Source organism: Homarus americanus, unplaced genomic scaffold, assembly GCF_018991925.1.
Source record: "Homarus americanus isolate GMGI-L3 unplaced genomic scaffold, GMGI_Hamer_2.0 scaffold11302, whole genome shotgun sequence".
NCBI classification, from domain to species: domain Eukaryota; kingdom Metazoa; phylum Arthropoda; class Malacostraca; order Decapoda; family Nephropidae; genus Homarus; species Homarus americanus.
In genome coordinates this window covers 2,131,695-2,152,137 of record NW_024736744.1, presented here as the reverse complement: position 1 = coordinate 2,152,137, position 20,443 = coordinate 2,131,695, and the positions used below count along the sequence as shown (strand labels likewise).

The following is a 20,443-nucleotide window of genomic DNA, read 5'->3' as shown; positions in this document are numbered from 1 at the left end:
CGAAACCCCCGCCCTTCGCCCCCCATTGCACGCACTGCCACCTTCTTCTCTTGCCTGGCGATTCAGCTACAGTCAGTTCTGCTATAACGCGACAGTTGTGTTCTTGTAAAACATCGTGTTATAGAAATTCACGTAATAGAAATAACAGGGCTTAGGGAGAAAATAGGCTTAGGTGCAGATTACTACTCGAAATCGAAAAAATTTAGTAGTTAGTCTAACACAAAGGATAGCACAGTCTAAATAAATGTTACATTCATATCTAATAATGAAATCATACAGTAAATGTAACACTTTACCTTGGAAAAATGTGAATATAACGTGATGGGGGAGAAGGGTGATTTTGAGGTAGATAACATCGAGCTTCTCTTCAAGGGTTATAGCCTTTCTTTTACGATCATCACTGGGAATGCGATCACCAGAACGCTTCTTGGAGATATTCTTCTTTACCATATTCACAGTTAATACTCTATGTTTGTCTTTGATACCCCCAAAATGTTCTACACTACTGAGGGTATACGCAAACACTTGTTATCTTGAAAATAGGTTCTTATTCTCGTACGGGAGATATACAGAGGAACTAATAGACAGTCGGCTTCCACACCATAAGGACTAGCGATCTCAACTCTCTGTATCACTCTGCGCTGGCATGTACAGATGCCAGCATTCACAAGCTGAATACATAATATGTAAATATGATAATTCACATACATAACATGGTGCATAATAAATGGAAATATTACATAGGATTAATACATGTTCTGTAATACTTTACTATACATAATTAATAGAGTAATTTAAGAATACACAGCTTAAGGTACTACTTCGTGTCCATATTATACACCTCCCTCCCCCCCTATACGCTCATAGTTTCATCTTGAGCGGACCTTTCGTTTCTGAGTCGCTCGGACCTGCGGAGTACCGGGGCAGAAACACAAGGTGAGGATGGATTTACTGTAAAGACATCAACATTAGGGGACTCAACTGGGGAAGGGTCAACACTAGGCAGCTCCACAAGTCGGAGGAAACGATGGTTCCTCCACCATACTCTACCACTAGGAAGATGCACTTGGTAGTCCCTGGACCGGCCAATACCCATAACAACCCCAACCTTGTCCCAGCGGTGAGATACCGGATCTTGAATCCTGACCTGCTGGCCGATATGTAACCTGGGAAGGGGGCAGGCATGACAGTCGTACCGAGGAGCGACATCTGCGGCTCGTTCTGCTGCACGGCGGTCACATTCTTCAGTCTTGGCTTGCCATTTTTGAGAAAAAGACTTCGGGTGGGCAGGAACACAAGACCTGAGATGATGTCCATATAGAACCTGGGCTGGGGAGCGTCCGGTGAAGTTCGGGGTGTTGCGTAACTCTAACAAACCTCGATCGAAGTCCTCGCAGTCAATATTTCCTGAGGGTGACACCTTAAGGATCAGGTGTTTAACAGTCTTGACTGCGGCTTCAGCGTGTCCATTCGCCTAGGGGTAGTGGGGCAAGGTCACGACATGACGGACTCCCCAACGGTCCATGAAGTCCCTGAACTCGTGGCTGGTGAACTGGGGTCCTCCATCAGTCCTGAGGCGGAGGGGAACACCAACTTCTCTGAAGTAATGTCTGAAATTCCGGATGGTAGCAGTAGCCGTTGTGTCACTACCACAGGGGACGACAACAGGCCATCCAGACAATCGGTCGGCAATGACGAGGAAGGACTTCCCTGCCACTGCAAAGAAGTCGGCCGACACAGACTTGAAGGGTCTTGAAGGGTTATCGTCGCACATTAAAGGTTCCTGTTGCTGGCTGGGTTGCAGAATCTGGCACGGCTCACAGGCACGGACGGTACTTGCAATGTCCGCGTCGATTCTGGGCCAAAATACAGTCTGCTTCGCCCGTCGCTTGGTGGCCTCCACTCCTCGATGGCTGTCGTGAAGGCGGGTCAAGGTACGGCGGCGTAGGGCAGCAGGAATGACTACTCGTGGACCATACAAGACGAGGTCTCCGTCACAATAGAGGTCCTCGCGTATCTTCCAGTACGAGAGTAGCGAGTCATGAAGGTCGTATCGGTTAGATGGAAATCCCAGGGACACACAGTCGACGAGCCGGATATAGGAAGGGTCGGCCCGGGCTGCGGTGCGGAGATCTTCAAGGGTCTTGTCTGCATCCAGTGCTGTAGACTCTTCTGATGTGAAGACGGCCTTCAATGAGACTACTGACTTGAGGGATGCAGCAGCTGTAGAACACAACATCTCGTCATCTGCGGTGGGGCGACTGACGGGCGCGGGACAGAGCATCCGGGATGCACAGCAGCGGTTAATGAGTTTTTCGGTTAACGAGCAACCTGCTGGAACAGATTGTGCTCGTTAACCGAGGGACCACTGTATACATGTTTCACTTGATACATCTCATCATGGTAAACTATGGATCGACTAGTGCCTGTTTGCACTAGTCTTCTTGCGTCAAACTCCTCAATAAGTTCTTTCCTAATTACAGTTTTAAGGGTTCTTTTTGACAGACCCAAAATGTATTCAACGGTGTCTTTGTTAGACGCGAGTTTGGCGAGGGCATCAACTCCGTCATGTTTTATGAGGCCTATGTGAGAGGGGATCCACAACAGAGTGACCTTGACACCCCGGTCAACAAGGCACGCATATTTGTGTCTGGCTTCAGAGACAAGAGCGTGACAACCTGAGTCGAGGGTGCCAAGGGCAAGTAGTGAGGATAGAGAGTCAGTGGTGATTATGAGACTGTCAGTGACAGTGGTTTCAATTAATTTAATAGCTGTGAGTATGGCAACTAATTCAGTTTGTAGAGTGGATGCCCAGTTGTTAATTCTAACTCCTTTCTCAATTATATTACCGTTAGGTTGAGTCACAACAATAGCACTTCCAGCCCTCCCACAGGCGGTGTTAAGAGATCCATCAGTGTAGATGGTCTGTGTGATATTTCCATCAGTCTGTAGAGTGTGTATGTGTTCAAGAGCTCTCAATTTGGCAGTATGTTGGAGATAAATGCTTTGTATAATTAATTTTTTAGGCGGACATGTCGGTATTGTGATATCGAAGGGAACTGTCCTCCAGGGTGGCAGGAAGCGCTGTTGTGTCTCAACTTTGTACAGGTGGTCTAGTCCAAACATCTTCATATGTGTAGCTGTAGTTTGGATCCATTTAGACTCAACAGTCCCATGGTTCATACATTCTAGCAATTTTAAGGAAACAATGTTATCAGGATCACCACGCAGAAGCCTCAGGGCTATCATGAGGTTGACTTCAATTATTCTATCTTTAACACTGGGTATACCTAGTTCTTTCCTCATATTAAGTACTTTAGTGCTCATGGGACATTCTAGGCTAATTCTGAGGGCTTTATTTTGCATTTTCTCGAGCTTGTCAACGCCTTTCCCGTCACGAAGGACCAGGGCTGGTGCGTGGTAATCTATCAGAGATCTTATATAGCCTAGGTACATTGTTTTAACAATTCTAATATTAGCACCATAGTGCGGGCTGTACCCCGCTACACTTCTAAGAGGCTTCAGTCTGTCAGTACATTGGCGAGTTAGCTGTTGTATGGCAGGTACGGTACAAGGGACAGAAACACCAAGATATTTAAAAGAAGAAACATAGTCAATAGTGTTGTTACCTATCTTGAACTTGGCGGGGCTGCGTTTGCGGTTACCAGGTTGTTTGTTGAACACCTTAGTTTTCTCAGTGGAGATAATAAGACCAAGGTTCTCACAGGCTGCGTATACATGGTTCAGGGTGGTTTGCATTTCACGATGAGTTTTAGCATGCATAAGAATATCATCAGCATAGCTGATTGAGATATTGCTGGGGTTGTCTGGTATTAAATTTAATAATGCATTCATAAGAACATTGAACAAAGTGGGGCTAAGTACTCCACCTTGAGGGGTACCAAGTTGCCTACATCCTATATCCATTTTGGCTAGTTCGTGCAATATCAGTTGCCTATTGACAATATCAAATGCAGCTTTTAGGTCAAGAAATGTGGTGTATCTGTGCCTTGCATCACCATGCACAGTTAGGAATGTGGTGATGCAATTATGTACACCTTTACCATGGGTGAAGCCATTTATGTTAGGAGACATGTGTTCTCTGACTCTATATAAGAGTCTGCTAAGAACCATCCTCTCAAAGGTTTTACACAGGCAGCTGGTTAGTGATATGGGACGAAAAGCATCAGGCTGTCCTGGTTTCGGTATTGGTACAACAAAACTGCTGGTCCATGATGTGGGTAGTTGGCCCTCAGCATGACTCCTATTGTACAATACCAACAAAGGATTGCCTGGCACACGCCTTAGTAGTCTAACGATGTTGTAGGTGACTCCGTCCTCTCCAGGGGAAGTAGACCTACCCCTGGCGAGGGCGGGCGTCCAGCTCCCACTCAGTAATGGAACATCACACTCATTGTGCTGTTTGCCCAGCATAAAGTTAATAAGATTACTTCTCTCTGCAGACTTCGCATCAAGGAGTCCCCGAGTCCTAGCTGGTAACATGTCATAGCGAGACACATGAGCCCACTTTGTTATTAGCTCATTCGACTTTTGCAGAGGGTTTGGATGGGTGACGTGTCTACTGTTTTTACCTCTGATTGTGTTTGTCTTTCCAGGCTTTGCTGAGGGATGTGTGTTGGTTCAAGCTGTTGACATATGTCTCCCATGCATTTTGTCTGAGTTCGTTTACACGTTCCCTGACAGCAGCAAGGGAAGCTTGATACAATTGTAACATTTCAGGTGTTCTAATTTGTTTGTAACCCTTACCCACCCTCCTGACTCTAGCCCTGAGTTTTTTCAGCTTAGGGTCATTATAGCACTGCTGTTGCCTGTTCCCATTATGCTGACCACGTTTTCTCCTTTTTTTGGTGGATTCATTGTTGACAATCTAATGGGTTCCGCCTCAAACAGGTCTGGTCGTTTGTACGGATGCGTCCGAAATAGGATGGGGATACCATTCCTCAATAGGGGAATTCAGTCAAGGGAAGTGGAGCAACTTCCTTTGGGACAAACACCTAAATGTAAAAGAATTAGCAGTGGTCCTATTCTTTTTGTCGGCAAACCCAAATTTACAGAATATGGCGATCCTGTTTGCCATGGACAACAAAATGGCAGTGTTTTGTCTCAGTCATCAAGGCTCAACCAGGTATTGGCCCTTTCTACAACTGTCAGAAAAAATCTTCAGTGTATTTGTAACACAAACACTTTACCTCAAAGCAACTCATATATCGGGAGTACAAAACAATTGGGCAGATGCGTTGTCCTGTCTCTGGCCAGTATAGACAGAAACAGAATGGTCCCTAAAGGTATCAGAGTTCAAGAGTCTAGTGGAGAAGTTTGGAACTCCAAAGATAGATCTCTTTGCCTCCCTAAAAAATCACAAGATGCAACTTTATGCATTTCTGGAGAGGTTGAATCTTTTAGGAAATGCTCTACTCTTAGATTGGAACCTTTGGAATTCAATCTATCTGTTCCCACCTGTGAAAATATTGCCCAAAGTGGTTCACAAATTCTGATCCTTCCAAGGCAAGGTCCTCTTAATTGCACCATATTGGATCATACACCATTGGTGCCTGGATCTGTTGGACTGGTGCCTGAATCCGCTACATTTGCAACAAGGATGTCTAGACCAGGTACTACATTCTCAGTTCGAGATATCCTTGGCACTTCACGCTTGAAGTTTCTCAAAAGGAGTTTAAATAGGTTGTTGGGTAATCTCAATATAGCTAACCAAGTATTAGCAAGTCATAGACCTCAAACTTCTATTCAATATGAGAAAGCTTGGAATCTTTTTCAACAATTTATCAAGTGAACAACTCCAGAATCATTGTCGGAAACAGTTGTGTTAGAATTTTTAGAATTTCTGTTCAGAGTTAAAGGTCTTCAAGGATCGACAATTGCAATCTTATAAATCAGCATTGGTTGACCCTCTGGCTTGGGGTTTTAATATTACTTTGAACCCAAGGATTTTTTTAAATGCTAAGATTGTCCTTTTTCATTCAGAGACCCCCTCGGCTTAAGAGAATCCCACCTTGGTCTCTGGAAAAAGTTACTAAATTTCTTATGGGGCCTAATTACAATATAAATCTGAACAGAGATAAATTACTATAGAAAACAGCCTTCCTTCTAGCAATAGCAACAGGTATGAGAATAAGTGAACTGATTTCAATTTCCAATAATCCATCATTATTGGTATTTTCTGAGTAGGATGTTACCCCTTTTACCTACGCAGATCCTGAGAAAAAATGAAAGGGAAAATTTCCAAGCTCAACCTATTAGGATAAAATGTCTAATGGATGAGACAAGGGCTCCTCATATATTGTGCCCAGTTAAAAATCTTCAGGAATGGTTTTCCAGATTCCCTAATTGAGGCCCCTATGTTTTCTCATCCAGGGATGGTATGAAATCGTCTTCTAGTCAAATGACAAAATCTTTATCTCAATTAGTGAATCAAGCAGACTCTGGCAAGAAATTTTTGGCACATAACACTAGGAAATGCGCAGGGTCTTTGTCCTTTCTGCGGCATATGAGCCTCAGTTAGATAAAGGCAATGGGCTTTTGGAGATCTTCATCACCATAATAAAGTGAGTATCCTAATTGAGATATGTAAATTAACATTTTACCTTCCAGTAAATGTTCCTAATTTTGGAAATATTCCACGCGGTTTATAATCATAATCTGGACCTAAGTTAGCGGAGCCTTGTATGCAAGTCACCTCCCTCTCCACCTCCTGCTCGGGTATTCAAAGCTAAGCGTCACATTCTGGGATTGAACAAAAAGCCGTTTTTTAAAAAAAAAACAGTTTTTGTGGTATGACCCAGAATGCGACGCGATAACCCACCCATCTCCACCCCTCGAGAGTTGACTTTTATTTACTGCTCGCTCTAAGGCAAGAGATGAAGGTGGCAGTGCGTGCGATGGGGGATGAAGGAGGGGGTTTCGACAATCGCAATTAAATGCCAGGTAGCGACGTGTCCTCCTAATATTACTTATTAAGTAATTATTAGATGTTTTAATTGCCTGTATGTTGGCCTGGCGAGTTATTGCTAGGCATTAACATACCTAGGTAAAAGCTAAGCATCCCATTCTGGGTCATATCACAGAAACTGGTTTTTAGAAAAAAACGGCTTTTTTTTTAGGAAAGGTATTAAACATTTACTGTATTATGTGTACAATTAGTGCTATTACCAATACTTGATGAAGTCTTGTATATTACTCATAGGTGAGAAATAGTGCTGCCATGAGTACATCTTCATGTTATGCTTACCTCTTATTGAGATGCTTCTTATATCTCTGTTTTCCAGAAATGCATCTAGAGCACGATAAGAGGTATACCTGTATCCCATCCATGATAAAAAACAGGAATATGCAAAATGTATATTGTTCTGTGTAAAGCATTTCCTTGCTTCTTTTTTTTTAATTATCTGGTTGAATTTTGCACCAGTGGGGGATATTTGTTTTACAGACTCATCTGTAGTTTGTCCAGAAAACTAGGTTATGAATAGAATCACAGCATGTGTCCTCCCTCAACAACTTCTTGTGTTCTCCAGGTGAGTCAGCAGTAGTCCAGCAACGTGACTGTTTGGAGGAAGATACTTGCAGTCCTTATGCTAATTGTGCATATGATGATAGTACCAGGAGCTTCCGTTGTATGTGTTTCTCGGGCTACAGTGGAGATGGACAGACTTGTAACCCAACTGCTGAGCAACGTGAGTACAGTAAGCAAATGGTGTCATTTGAAACTAAAATATGTCATAGCTATATAACAATCCTTTGTTTAACTGAAGTTATGCCCTTAAGAGTCTTGTTATCTCAAAATAGCAAATATATTAACACCTTTAGTGGTGATTGCTTGAAAAGTATGGGTGACTGTCCTGATGATGAAGTTTTGTGATGTAAAAAAAAATCAAAATACTGTACTGTACAGTAGAATCTTGATGATACGAGTAGATACGTTCCTTGGAGTCTGTTCGTACTGTATGGTGAAAACTCATATAGCGGAGGGAATAATACATGGGTTAAATAGGGATGCGTTCCCAAGCACCGAATATAGCGTTGACAGTAAATAAAAGCGATTCAGTACGAGCGGACAATCTGGGATAGCGGATTCAAACACTGGAGAAGGGAGAGGGTGGCTGGGAGGAGGACGGTAGGAATGTAGGGGAGGGGTGCGCGGTCTGGCTGAACCACTCACAAACACGTCTCTGTGCATCAACCATCAGGCAGGCTACTGGGCCAAGCTGTTAGGTGTTATGATTTTTTTTCAACTCGTATTTTTGGGTATACAGTAGTACCCCGATTTACGGTGTCAATTGAACCCACAGGGTACCGCGTAAAGTGAAAACCGCGTAAAGTGAACAACAGAACATATGGGATTAATTCCAATAGAGACCGGCCCGACCCCCCAAACTCCACTTTTTGACGACACACAACTATATTGTAGTAAAAATATTATCTTAACTTTATGATGGTATGCACACACAATTAATAATTAAGAGAGATATCAATAGTATTATTTTTTTTAACACTTACATTAGTAGAAAAGATAGCTGGGCACACGGGGATGGGGGGTTGGTTCCGAGGCAGAGGGCAGATTATTGGCCCTCACCTGTATCACTTGTATCAATTGTATCACTATCCACCACAGAGGCTTGCAGGGCCTCTTTGTCAAACCCCTCAAAGTCCATATAAGTCCATATCCTCACTATAATTATCACTATCACTGACTTGGGCCGGCTGTGGTGGGTGGCGGGTGAAGAACTCGGTAATGTTTTGATGACTGGGCGACCTTGTGCGCTTCCTGCCCGCGCCGCTTCCCGCGTATATGAGTAGATGCACCGCGGAAAATGAAAGTTCGGTTCTGGCGAGGCACCGCGTAAATGAGAAATCGCGGAAAGCGAAACCGCGTAAAGCGGGGTAATACTGTATTTATGTAACTTTCTTCATTTATTTTTACTCATTTACATGCACACATCATCCTAAATACATATTGTGAAAAAAGTAAAAGAAATAATTGTCCAAAGGGCAAACTTCTACTCAAATGCACTAAGTTAATGACTAAAATGTTTATGTCTAGTGCAAACTGTGGAATGTTTGTACTCGAATTAATCACTATCTTACAAGAATTACAGCAATTTAAGTTATACAGCTAGACCTCGACTTACGACGGGGTTAGGGACCCCAATCCAGTTCGTAAGTCCGAATGGTCGTAAGTCCGACATAGATAAAAAAAATAAAAATAAATAATTTTTTTTTTTTTTTAATAAAAAATCTACAATGAAATACAGTACAGTGAAAGTAATAAATAATAAGAAATTGATACAGTGTGACTGAGCACTTACCTTTTATGTAGTCAGCTGAATGCACATGGGGCCCCCATAATTTTCTAATTATACATGGAGACTACATTAACTGGAAACGTTTCGGTATAGAAAATGCGTGTGTCATTTGGAAAAAAAAAAAAAAAAATTAATAAAAAATCTGCGGCGGTCGTAAGTCCCAACGGTCGTAAGTCAAAGCAGTCGTAAGTCGGGGTCTAGCTGTATTCTGCCAAGTTAATTCAGTGCCGTTTTATAAGTGAAAAACTTAAACTCCATCTATATGACAGATAGATACTCACGAGGTAATCTTCGCCGCCCGGCTATCAACATCACATCCTGTTCCCCATCCTCTCAACCAGGGTTAAGGTAGTTTTAGGCTTAAAGTTTCTATCTTATAAAATGTCGTTGACTAAACTTAGCAGAATATAACTTGCAGTGCTGGAATCCTTCCAAGATAGTGATTAATTTGAGTATAACTATCACATAGTTTGCACAAGAGATAAATTTTGTAGTCCTTTATCCTAGTACATTTGAGTACAAAGTGAGTGCAGTAATATGTTGCTTAAAATTATGGCTTTTTCTCAGGAGAAAGTATGTAGTATAACTAACCCCAGTGGTCACTGTTCTCGCTTCTCATATCATCGAACAATATCGCTCGTATAGCTAATATATGGAGCAAATTCCTTAACCTCGTATCATCAAATTCTTGTATAAAGAATGCTCGTATAACGAGATCCCCCTGTACAAGAATACCTTGCTATTTGCAACCCCAATAATTGCAACCCTGCTTATCTGCAATTGATATTTTAACACCCCCATCAGATATTCGCAAAGCATAACCTTTAATTCTCAAATAACAATTTTTTATATTCTACAGTACTATTTCAAACTGGGCGGGCTAACCACAGCTCTCTTATTCTGACGTAAAACCCGCTTCACACACCAGCACGTTTTTCCACCCGTATGGATGGGTGCGTTTTATAAATTTCTGAATCTCATTGGGACAGAGAACGATGGTGAAAATTCATGTGGGGAAGATGCTCACCCAATGCTTCTACCTTTACTTCCAAACTGCAGTGTGTAAAAATACTCTGAGCGTTCTAAAATTCTTCATATGACGAGCATGTTTTTCCTGCATGTCAGTTGTGGTGCACCTGTGGTAGGAGCTGGAAGGTCCTGTGAATATTTTTGTCAGATGCAGGCGAACTGAAGCGTGATAAACACTCCCATGTGAACATATGCCTTCTCCCATGCGGGAAAAAACAGTCGTGTGAAATAGGCCTAAGTAAGGCATGATGTAATGAACGTGTGTGAACATGGCTGGTTGCCAAGCACTATAGCTACATCGCCTTACTTTCCCTCAATTGGGCCAACCTGTGAGTTGCCTTGCTGTTATTTTTCACCTTGTGATTTTGAGTAGATATATGTATTTTAATCAATTTATTTTACTCCGTTACATACACATGCAAAAAAACAGAAACAAATTATTATCATATGGTCAAAAACAGAGATACAGTAAACCCTCAAAAGTCTGGACTTCGTAAGACCAGATTTTAGATGGTCTGGACCATTTCCAGGCAAGAAACATTTGTCTGAATCCTTTAATGTTTAGAATTTTAAATTCCCACTGGGCATGGTCATTTGAAATTACTGCCAGTGACCTATCCCTTGAGGCCTCTTCTTTTCTTGCCTGTCCTCTTAGAAGGGCTTGGATTACCCATTATTTTATTGTGATATGATATACAGGCATCCCCGGGTTAAAGAAACTCTGGGTACGGAAATTCGCTCTTACGGAATTTGGAAATTATGATCAATAAATTCGTGATATGTCCAAATAATTCATCTTTACAGAAATGGGGTAAATTTTAAAGTTTTTCAAACATAAAAAATCACCATATTGAACAAAAAATTTCACAAAAATTAAAAAAAAAATTTTGTGTGGATTCTTGGTGGTTACTACAATAAGGTGGAGGACGGTGCCCGTATCAACGCCAACAGTACTGCTTACTATTGATTTCGTTCCCCAGCTTGTTCAGTTTGTGTTCAGTTTTGCATCTGTGTTACTGTATACCCTTATTCAAGATGAGTGGAAAAAGGCCATCAAGTTCAAGTGAAAACAATGGTGATAAAAGATTCCATAAAGGAATTATGTTGGACATTTAACTTGATTTTTTAAGGAGGTAACTCCCAGTAACTCCAGTCACACCACCTCACCTCACCACCTCATGCAGCACTCAACATTGTTTCTGGTGAGTTAAATTCTAGTGTTGTGGTCATTTATTATCATGTTACATCATGAAGTAATCATTGTATGTGCCTAAAAAATTTTATTTTCATTCATATGTGTTCTTGTATTACATATTTTGGCTGAAAATATTTCCTTGGGAATGTATCTCCAATCATATAATATTAAGTGTGACATTATATAAAGGCATATTAACAAATAAATTACCGTGGGGTCTCATATTACGCGTGTCTCACATGTGCAGTTATCGCTTAAGCAACTGGTTGAAATGTGACCATAGTTGTAGCTTATGCGGAAAGCAGTGGGTAGTGCGCGTAGCGGTATAACATTAATTTAGTGATCTTTGGTTATTTAGGGTAATTCGACAAAAAAGTGGCTCTGGGTCACTCGAATTACTGAAAAAAACGGTGCTTGAGATATGGCGAGTCCTGGCAACATTGTTAGAGAGAGCAGAAATGGTCAACTGATACCACTCTGTACTGTAAACAGGGGACCACACTAGCTCATTTGGGATTGAGTGCTGGATTTTTGGGGGGAAATTAATTATTTTCAATACACCTGTAATATTTTATTAACCTGGCACCAAATAAACCTAAATAATATGGGAATTATGTTGAAATGGCAAGCTGTCATTATAAATGGATCACAGGGATGATGAACACGGGAGGTGGTGAGTTGTCCTCTCCCACCACCCCTTACCGACTACCCAACCAAACGTAGTTTTCTATCTTCGTAAAATTCATATTTTATTCCTATAATTCATTCATCTTAATCTATTTCATAATACTGTACAGATGTGTCGTATCTTACATAGGGGTTATGTTCTGAAGAGCACGCGTAAAGCCAAAAATGCATATAGTCAAAATTACTATTGAAGATCCTTAAATCACCCATAAAGTATTACTGTATGTACCATGTCAATAGTTAATGTGGCAACTTGGCTGGTTAGGCCTATTTCAATTTAAATGCGCACCACACACAAAATGTGCCAAAACAATTTTCATATGGTCAAAAACATAAAGGGAATTAATCATTGTGTGTAGAAGTAAGTGCCATCTCCTGCTAAATGGCAACGCATTTTTTTTTTTTTTAATATTTTTTTTTTATTCGTCACATTTACTGGTAAAGTATACAGTAATATCTCCGCTAGTTGAAATTCCTCATAACCAGAACTTTCCAATAGCCAGAATTAAAATTTGCTAGGAAATTTTCCAGAAAATTTCTCAATTCTGGGTTTGGGAACAAATTCTGAGGTTGAAAATCAAGTACATTTTCTAAAAATTTCAAGAAAAAATCTGGAAAATCTGTCCAAATTTTTATTTTTGGGTCAGGGAATTAATTTTCAGGGCATTCCGAAAGATTGCATCATGCTCGAACCCATCCCCATGTGCCAGGTGCTTGGTTGGCTTAGCTGTTTGGATCGCTCAGTTCATATTCTGCTGCCATTTTATAAGGTTGTCCCCTCGCTCGCTGCTGTTTTTGTGTACAATTTCTGTTGTCTTGTCTTTCAGCAGAGAGCTGTGGGACAGCGAGAAATTGCTCACCATATGGCGTGTGCACAAGAACAGAAGATGGATACAGATGTGATTGTCTCCCAGGATTCTCAGGTGATGGTTACACCTGCGATGCTTCTGACTCAATTGTACCACCCTATCAACCTCAGCCTCCATATCAACCATATCATCCTGAAGAGCCTTATCAACCAGAACAACCACATCAACCAGAAGAGCCATATCAACCAGAACAACCCTATCAACCAGAACAACCCTATCAACCTGAACAACCCTATCAACCAGAACTACCCTATCAACCAGAACAACCCTATCAACCGGAACAGCCATATCAACCAGAGGATCCATATCAACCAGAGGATCCATATCAACCAGAGGATCCATATCAACCAGAGGATCCATATCAACCAGAGGATCCATATCAACCAGAACAGCCATACCAGCCGGAGCAGCCCCATGAACCGGATCAACCTCAGGATCCAACAAAGGTGAGAACAAAGTTGTGTCTTGTGAACTTGTTGTGTACCTCATGTTTATAGTTACAGGCACTGGTAACATGTTGTGTACCTCATGTTTATAGTTACAGGCACTGGTAACATGTTGTGTACCTCATGTTTATAGTTACAGGCACTGGTATACTGTTGGTATACTGTACTTTGTTTTAGGAATGGGATATATTCCTGAAACATCACACCATAAACCGAACAGTTGTGAATTGAATAGTATTGGTCTATTGATTGCCAATATAAATTGAGAGACTACATTGATAAAATAAAAAGCACTTAACCAGCACACAATAAAATGCACTTCCGGGCGACAACTGCTGCTCATTTTCCAGGAGCATAGTTTGTAGCCTTGACTACTGCATAGTCTTTTAATATATCCAGTAATATTGCTGTTTATACTGAATTCTTATGTCTGGAGACTCTTGGTAATGTTGCTGTGAGTGCATGTGTCATTATAGTATTTTACAATTCTTGGCTTGATGCATAAATAATAGGGTTAAGGATAAATGTTTTCATAAAGAGCCTGGTTGGTAACATTTAAGTTTTGTTATTTTTATACTTTGGGTATAAATATATCAAGGCTTTAAAGTGATTTGTGTGACAATGTCTACTGTAAAAAAAGAATTAATACCTCAAAATTTCACTTTTTGGCTTATAAATTTATATACAGTAATGTTGTAACTTTGCACAGGTAAGTGTAGTTTTATTTGCACTATTTATACAGGATAAATTTTACAATGCTTTTTTAACAGCATGGTTTTCAAATATACTGTACAAGTACATTAGATGGTAAAAAATCTAGGTCTATGTCTATTGTGCATCTATTTTGTAGCATATGCCCTTAATGTTGACCTTTGCCATGCCTATGGTTATGTTCAGACATACTGTATTTACATTATATCTTGATTTTATAGTTGTCAGAACCAGAGTGTCTGTTTGGTGTGTGTTGGTGCCCAGGAACCCTCCATTTCAACACTCAACTCAACCTTTGTGAACTACCAGATGAAGCTTCTTCACTGATTGGAGGTGTGTATTACAAGAAATATATGGTAGGAAACAATTGGTTGATCCACATATCGTTGTTTCGCATAGCGTCACATTTTCAGGAATGTAATCCCGACGTTAAGCAAGGACGCCCTGTATACACTGGAGTACGTACCTGGAAATCTTGAAATATAGTGATTAAATGGAGTATAAACATCCCATAGTAATTAACTTAGTACATTTGAGTACAGTCTGTGATAATTTATGTGGTTGCTCAGCAGAAGGTCAATAATATGATACCACTAATCCCCCACCCTACCTCCACCTAACATTGCATCAGGTCAGGTAAGTTCTCCCCCTAAAATACTTAAGCTTTTGTCATTATTCAAGACATCTTCAGGTCATGAGACACACTAATCCCCTACCCAAGAAAGGGTGACCTGACATTCCATCACTGTAAATTCAGTTGCCTCTGAAGATGTCTTGAATAAAGATAAAAGCTAAGGTTCTCCAGTGTACTATATTTAATTGACCGAGAGCTCGATTTAGTGGAAATTTCAATTTAACGAGGTGGGGTGGCTCGCATTAGTTCATTAAATAGAGAAAATACTGCACTGTTTGTTAAACCAAAATAGGTGGTCTATATCTCTCTTGAAACAGGATGTGAATGATATACAGACACTCCTGTTTATGGAAAGGTTCCGTTCCTGGACCCTAGCTGTAAGCCGAATTTTCTGTAAACCGAAAATGACTCTTCCTTTTAATGGATCACAGATGGCGTCTCCTGCATATTCCTCCGGAAATAGTGTCGTTATGCCATACTAGTTTTCTTCTGTAATAACAAAAACTCTTGCGTAACCCGAAAATTTTTATAATGGGACTTATGGGAGGCATTCTGTATCATCGAATTTCTGTAAATCTATTTTTTGTTCAAGCTCTGAATGCAACGTCAGCATATGTTACCTAGGTATGTTAATTCCTAGCCAATTCGCCAGGCCAACATACAGGCAATTAAAACATCTAATAATTACTTAATAAGTAACATTAGGAGGACACGTCGCTACCTGGCATTTAATTGCAATTCTCAAACCCCCTCCTTCACCCACCACTATACGCATCACGACCCTCATCTCTTGCCTGGCGCTTCAGCTATAAATGTACACAAAGGAAAGCTCCGTGAATTTGTGTTCTAATTTCTGAAATACTCAACTGGAAAGCTCGGCCGTCAGCCATGAGCCACTACTCACCCACTTGCCGAAAGGCCTGGACCATGTGATGCAGTACTACACTCAACTAATGTTACACATTAATTTTCAACATTTCATTGGTTATACAGTAGTGGCTTAGCGGATACTGTACAATGCAATACTGCATTTAACAATGGTTACTTGCTTAAGGCTGTTCGTCGTAGCTGACGACGATTCTACTTCATTATGAAATCGATGATAATGAGTCACTGGAAGTGACTGTGGAGTCCGATCCTTGATCTGCAGACTTTGTCGCACATTGGGCACGACAGCTCCGGGTTGGGTGGGAGGTCTCTGGGAGAGCGATTGTGACTCCTTTCCCTACATGCACCTCTGGCCCTATTACGCTCTTTGTAGAGAAGCTTGATGCCTCAGGTACAAGTGGAGCACCATAGACTTTGGTTGCATATAATGGTCTCAAGATCCTTTGGAGGAATGTTCCATTTTTTTAGCGTCATTCTGAGCTAGTCTTTGTACCTTTTGCATTGTCCTCCAGGGTTGCAGCATGCCTCGGGCAACTGCCCATAGAGGATCTGTTGGGGGAGTTGGGGCTTTGGCATGTGGATGATGTGTCCAATCCACTCATCTGTAGCTTTGCCAAAAATGCCTCTATGCTGGTAGTGTTGGCGTGCTGGAGGATGTCACTATCCTGCCAGGTCAGACCAAGAATGCACTGAAAACAACAGATATGGAAAGCCTAAAGAGATCTGATGTGCCTTTAGTACATAATTCATGCCTCCGAACCAATTAAGATGTGCAAATACAGACAGCTTGATAAACAGAAAGCTTGGTTGTAACTTGAGGCTGTTCTTGTTAAATACTCTGGAGCTCAGACGACCAAAGGAAGTGGCTGCAAGATGGATCCAAGCCTGGATCTCCTCGTCGATGTTGTGCTTGGGGGAAAGAACGCTACCGAGTTAGGTAAAATGTTCTACTTGTTTGACAGGTTCTTCGTTGACCAAGAATGCAGGTGGTGGGTCTGCACCTCTGTGTTGAGCAATTTTTCTGTTTTGTTTTTTTATGTTAATTTTTAGTCCGATGGCCTGATATATTGCGGAGACAATGGAGAGACTGTGTTGGACAGCCTCTGGAAAGTGAGCAATGAGTGTGCAGTTATCAGCATACTGTATTGGAGTTCCAGGAGGTTTTTGTTATTGCCTGGAGGCGGCGGAGGTTGAACAGGTTGCCGTCTAAATGTAATTGGATATTCATGCGATCATCGTCATTTATGGAGTTACGACTGATCAGGGTCACTGCTGTGAGGTAGAGATTGAAGATGACGGGGCAGTACGCACCCGTTTCACACCAACCTCAGCACTAAAGAGTTTGGACTTTGTGCCTCTTGCGAGTACACATGCTTGCATGTCCTCATGGAAGCTCTTGAGGATTTTAAGAAATTTTGGAGGGACACCAAACTTAGAGAGAACTGACCAGAGTTGGTGGAGACGCTGGAGGAGAAGGTAGCCTTCGCTCCTAAAGATTTCTGAAGGCAAGCTGTCTGGCACAGCACTTTTGTTGCTTTTAATGCCCTTGACAACCCAAAGGGTCTCAGAAAACTCAGGTGCTGTATCAAGTTATACCGCCGTGGGCAACTCTAGGATGGTATCTGATATGCTTGGTTCAGTAGGGTTCCGGTGGTTGAGAAGTCTTCCGAAGTGTTCCGCCCATCGATCCAGGATTTGCTGTTTGTCCTTGGTGATACATTTACAATTGGTGGCTATGGTTGCGGTACCCCTTCATATGTACTCCAGATGAACTCCAGCCACCTTATTCTGCTGTTTCTTTCAAAATTATGCCTCTGTTATATAGAGGAATAAAAGTTAACACTCCTATGTCATGAGAACCAGTGAGAGTACTGTACATTGTAAGCTGATTCTGCCTACCATTTGTTTGTGTTATTGGGAAACAACTTTGCTGAACTGGCTGCATACTAATTTTCTTCTATTATTATGAGCACAGATGGCTGTTTTAGTTTGTTAAATTTATGGATAAGGATTCAGCTAATGAGAACACTTGTATTGTTTAAAGGTTCCCACTCTTTAATAGGTGGCAGTGAGGAGACCCCAAGACCATATTGTGGCTCGGCAAAATGCAGCTGTCCTGATCATTACAAATACAATGCTGCTCTTCACAGCTGTGATGTTTTACCAAGTGGTAAGTAAAGTTGTTCATTAACTAGGATTAAGAATATAAATACTATATTTATTTTGTGAGTAGTCATTGTGTCAGTTGTTTTAAGGAGGCCTTTATTGCTTACCGGTAATGTATGTTTCTTTGGGAACTGTACATAAATAAAAGGGAAGTTTGCTTTGTATGTATGGTGATGAATATGATTTAGGTAGATTTGGTATTAGAAGTCTTAAGGGAAGTTATATCTTTTAATGTTTCATTGTTAAAAATACATACGGTAATCGAGAGATCGCCAAAAGCAAGGGTGTAAGTGCTAATCTGACATTTTGAGATGCAGTATTAGCAATTAAAGATTAAGCATATGTGACCTCTGGCATAGAAGGGGTGTAAGTGCTCTGCCTTGTGGAGATAGGCATTCTGCAGATTGTAGTTGCGTGGTTTCAAAAAATCATCGAACATCATTTTGATGCTGCTTCTCTACTCTTCTCACAACATCGCCACTTGCAGGTACAAGGGGGCCCCACCCTTGCAGCCGCCACTTGCTTTGGTGTTAGTTATGGGTACAAATATGTATACCAATCGAAGAAAAATAGAACATGGGAAAACCCCTATCTCAAATTTGCACATTTGGGACTTATGCCCCTGCTTTAGGCAATGCCTCAGATGTATGGGAAGTCTGTTTAGTAATTGTTGTTGAGTGTATCATTAGTGAAATTGTGTGTATGGTTGTGTCCTGGATAATTTTACCCGTTACTGGTAAATTAATAGTGTAACTTGATTTGCATCTGCCATTATTGTGTAATAGCCAAACAAATATGAAAAAATCTCAGAAAATGATAAAGTGCTACTCTGTGGCATTGGCAGGGATTAGAATCATCGAAAAGCATCTAAATGAGCTTCACTAATTACCACACCATGTCAATGTATAATTTTATGACTGTAATGGGTCACATGTTATGCCTATAGGTGTTGAAACCTTGAAAACCAAACCTTTGGTTCCAGATGCCTTCTGACAGGGTGAAAATATTTTTAGCTTAACAACCTTCATCTATCTGCTGGGTGGAGAAATTGATCTCTGTTGTGGCACTTAGAAAGTTTATTAATGGCTGGGCCATATGATAATTGTGTTATTCTTAAGATAGGGTGATCATTGTCATCTGTCCTCTCTAGTCCTCTCAGTTTCACCAACAAACTTAAATCCAAACCGTGGTAGTGTGAACCTAATTCACTGGAAGTAACACAGTCTGTCTTATAAAGACATTTTCTTACTCGATCCTTCTGTGTTGTTGTAAGATAACATTAGGGAACCTTTCAAGTTTGTTGGGGGAGTGTTTAGAGTTTCTTTAAATGAGGGCAATCAGGATATTGAACTTATTTTCCAATGAAAGCGATTTTCAAATTCCACATAACACTGAGAGCACACTCCATGACTTATAATTCTGATTATCATCCCAGGGGGAATATTTAAGGCCTAGTTAGCCTAAGTACCTTAAATTGCTCACATATTGTTAAAATGAGTTGATTTATTTAGGCCACTTGTAAGATATTTTTTTCATGGGAATGCTTTCTGTAGCGTTGTCATCCCCTGGTTGCTCATTAATTGAATTTGAATTTTGCATGAATAACAACTAGTTTATTGCATACCCCATACTTATCCTGTGAGCAGTAATGCAAAAAGGATTACAGAGTAAAGACTTCAGTGGTCATGATATTATGTCATTGAGTGTTACAGAATATTTCCAGTACATTGTTTGTTTAAGTCAGTACACAGAATTTTGATTGGGTGCTAGATGTGAAGTGTGGAAGCCTTAGTATATTAGCTATCTTGCCATCAGAGATAGAGTGCTGTGCCATTGCCTACACAGTGGGCTTGGATCTGTCCCTATAAGGTTCTATTTTTTCACAGTCTAAGACATAGTGTTGGAGTGTGTGGCCATATGTCTGGCTACACACTTTACATTTAATTTTGTTCACATCTGGCTGTGGGGCATACTGCCAGATGTACTTATATCCTAACCTTAGTCTAGCAGTTACAGCATTTTGTAATTTAGTGACATTGTTACTTGCTCCATAAACATGTTTTACTTGATACATCTCATCATGGTAAATAATGGATTGACTATTGCCTGTTTGCATTTGTTTACTTACTTCAAATTCATGAACAAGTTCTTTTCTAATTACAGTTTTTAGGGTTCTATTTGACAGTCCCAGATTATATTTAACATCGTCATCATTGGACGTGAGTTTACCAAGCATCCACACCACAGCGTTGACTGATGCCTATGAGAGGATTCCATAGCAGCTTGATCCTGACACACATGCTTGTGTCTGGCTTGAGAGACAAAAGGGTGACGATCTTAGTTTAGGGTATTAATATTCTTGGGTTTGGGTAGGGCGCCTCTAGAAGATGCGTGGTATCTGCCTGTTACTCACCCCATTAAAAACCATCAAGAGATAATTGTCTAATGAGTCTGTAATATGCTCGAGCCGGACACTCTTG

At 40.9% G+C, this 20,443-nt stretch overlaps 1 protein-coding gene across 1 annotated transcript in view; it reads left to right on the top strand.

Moving 5' to 3' along the window:
* The window catches only part of LOC121872479 (nidogen-like), a 116,526-nt gene that overhangs the window by 50,066 nt on the left and 46,017 nt on the right, over positions 1-20,443 (top strand). The window contains exons 14-17 of the mRNA XM_042375268.1: positions 7,551-7,709; positions 13,077-13,564; positions 14,497-14,608; positions 17,860-17,967. Coding sequence (XP_042231202.1) covers positions 7,551-7,709; positions 13,077-13,564; positions 14,497-14,608; positions 17,860-17,967 — 867 coding nt within the window. The remainder of the gene's footprint in view (positions 1-7,550; positions 7,710-13,076; positions 13,565-14,496; positions 14,609-17,859; positions 17,968-20,443) is intronic.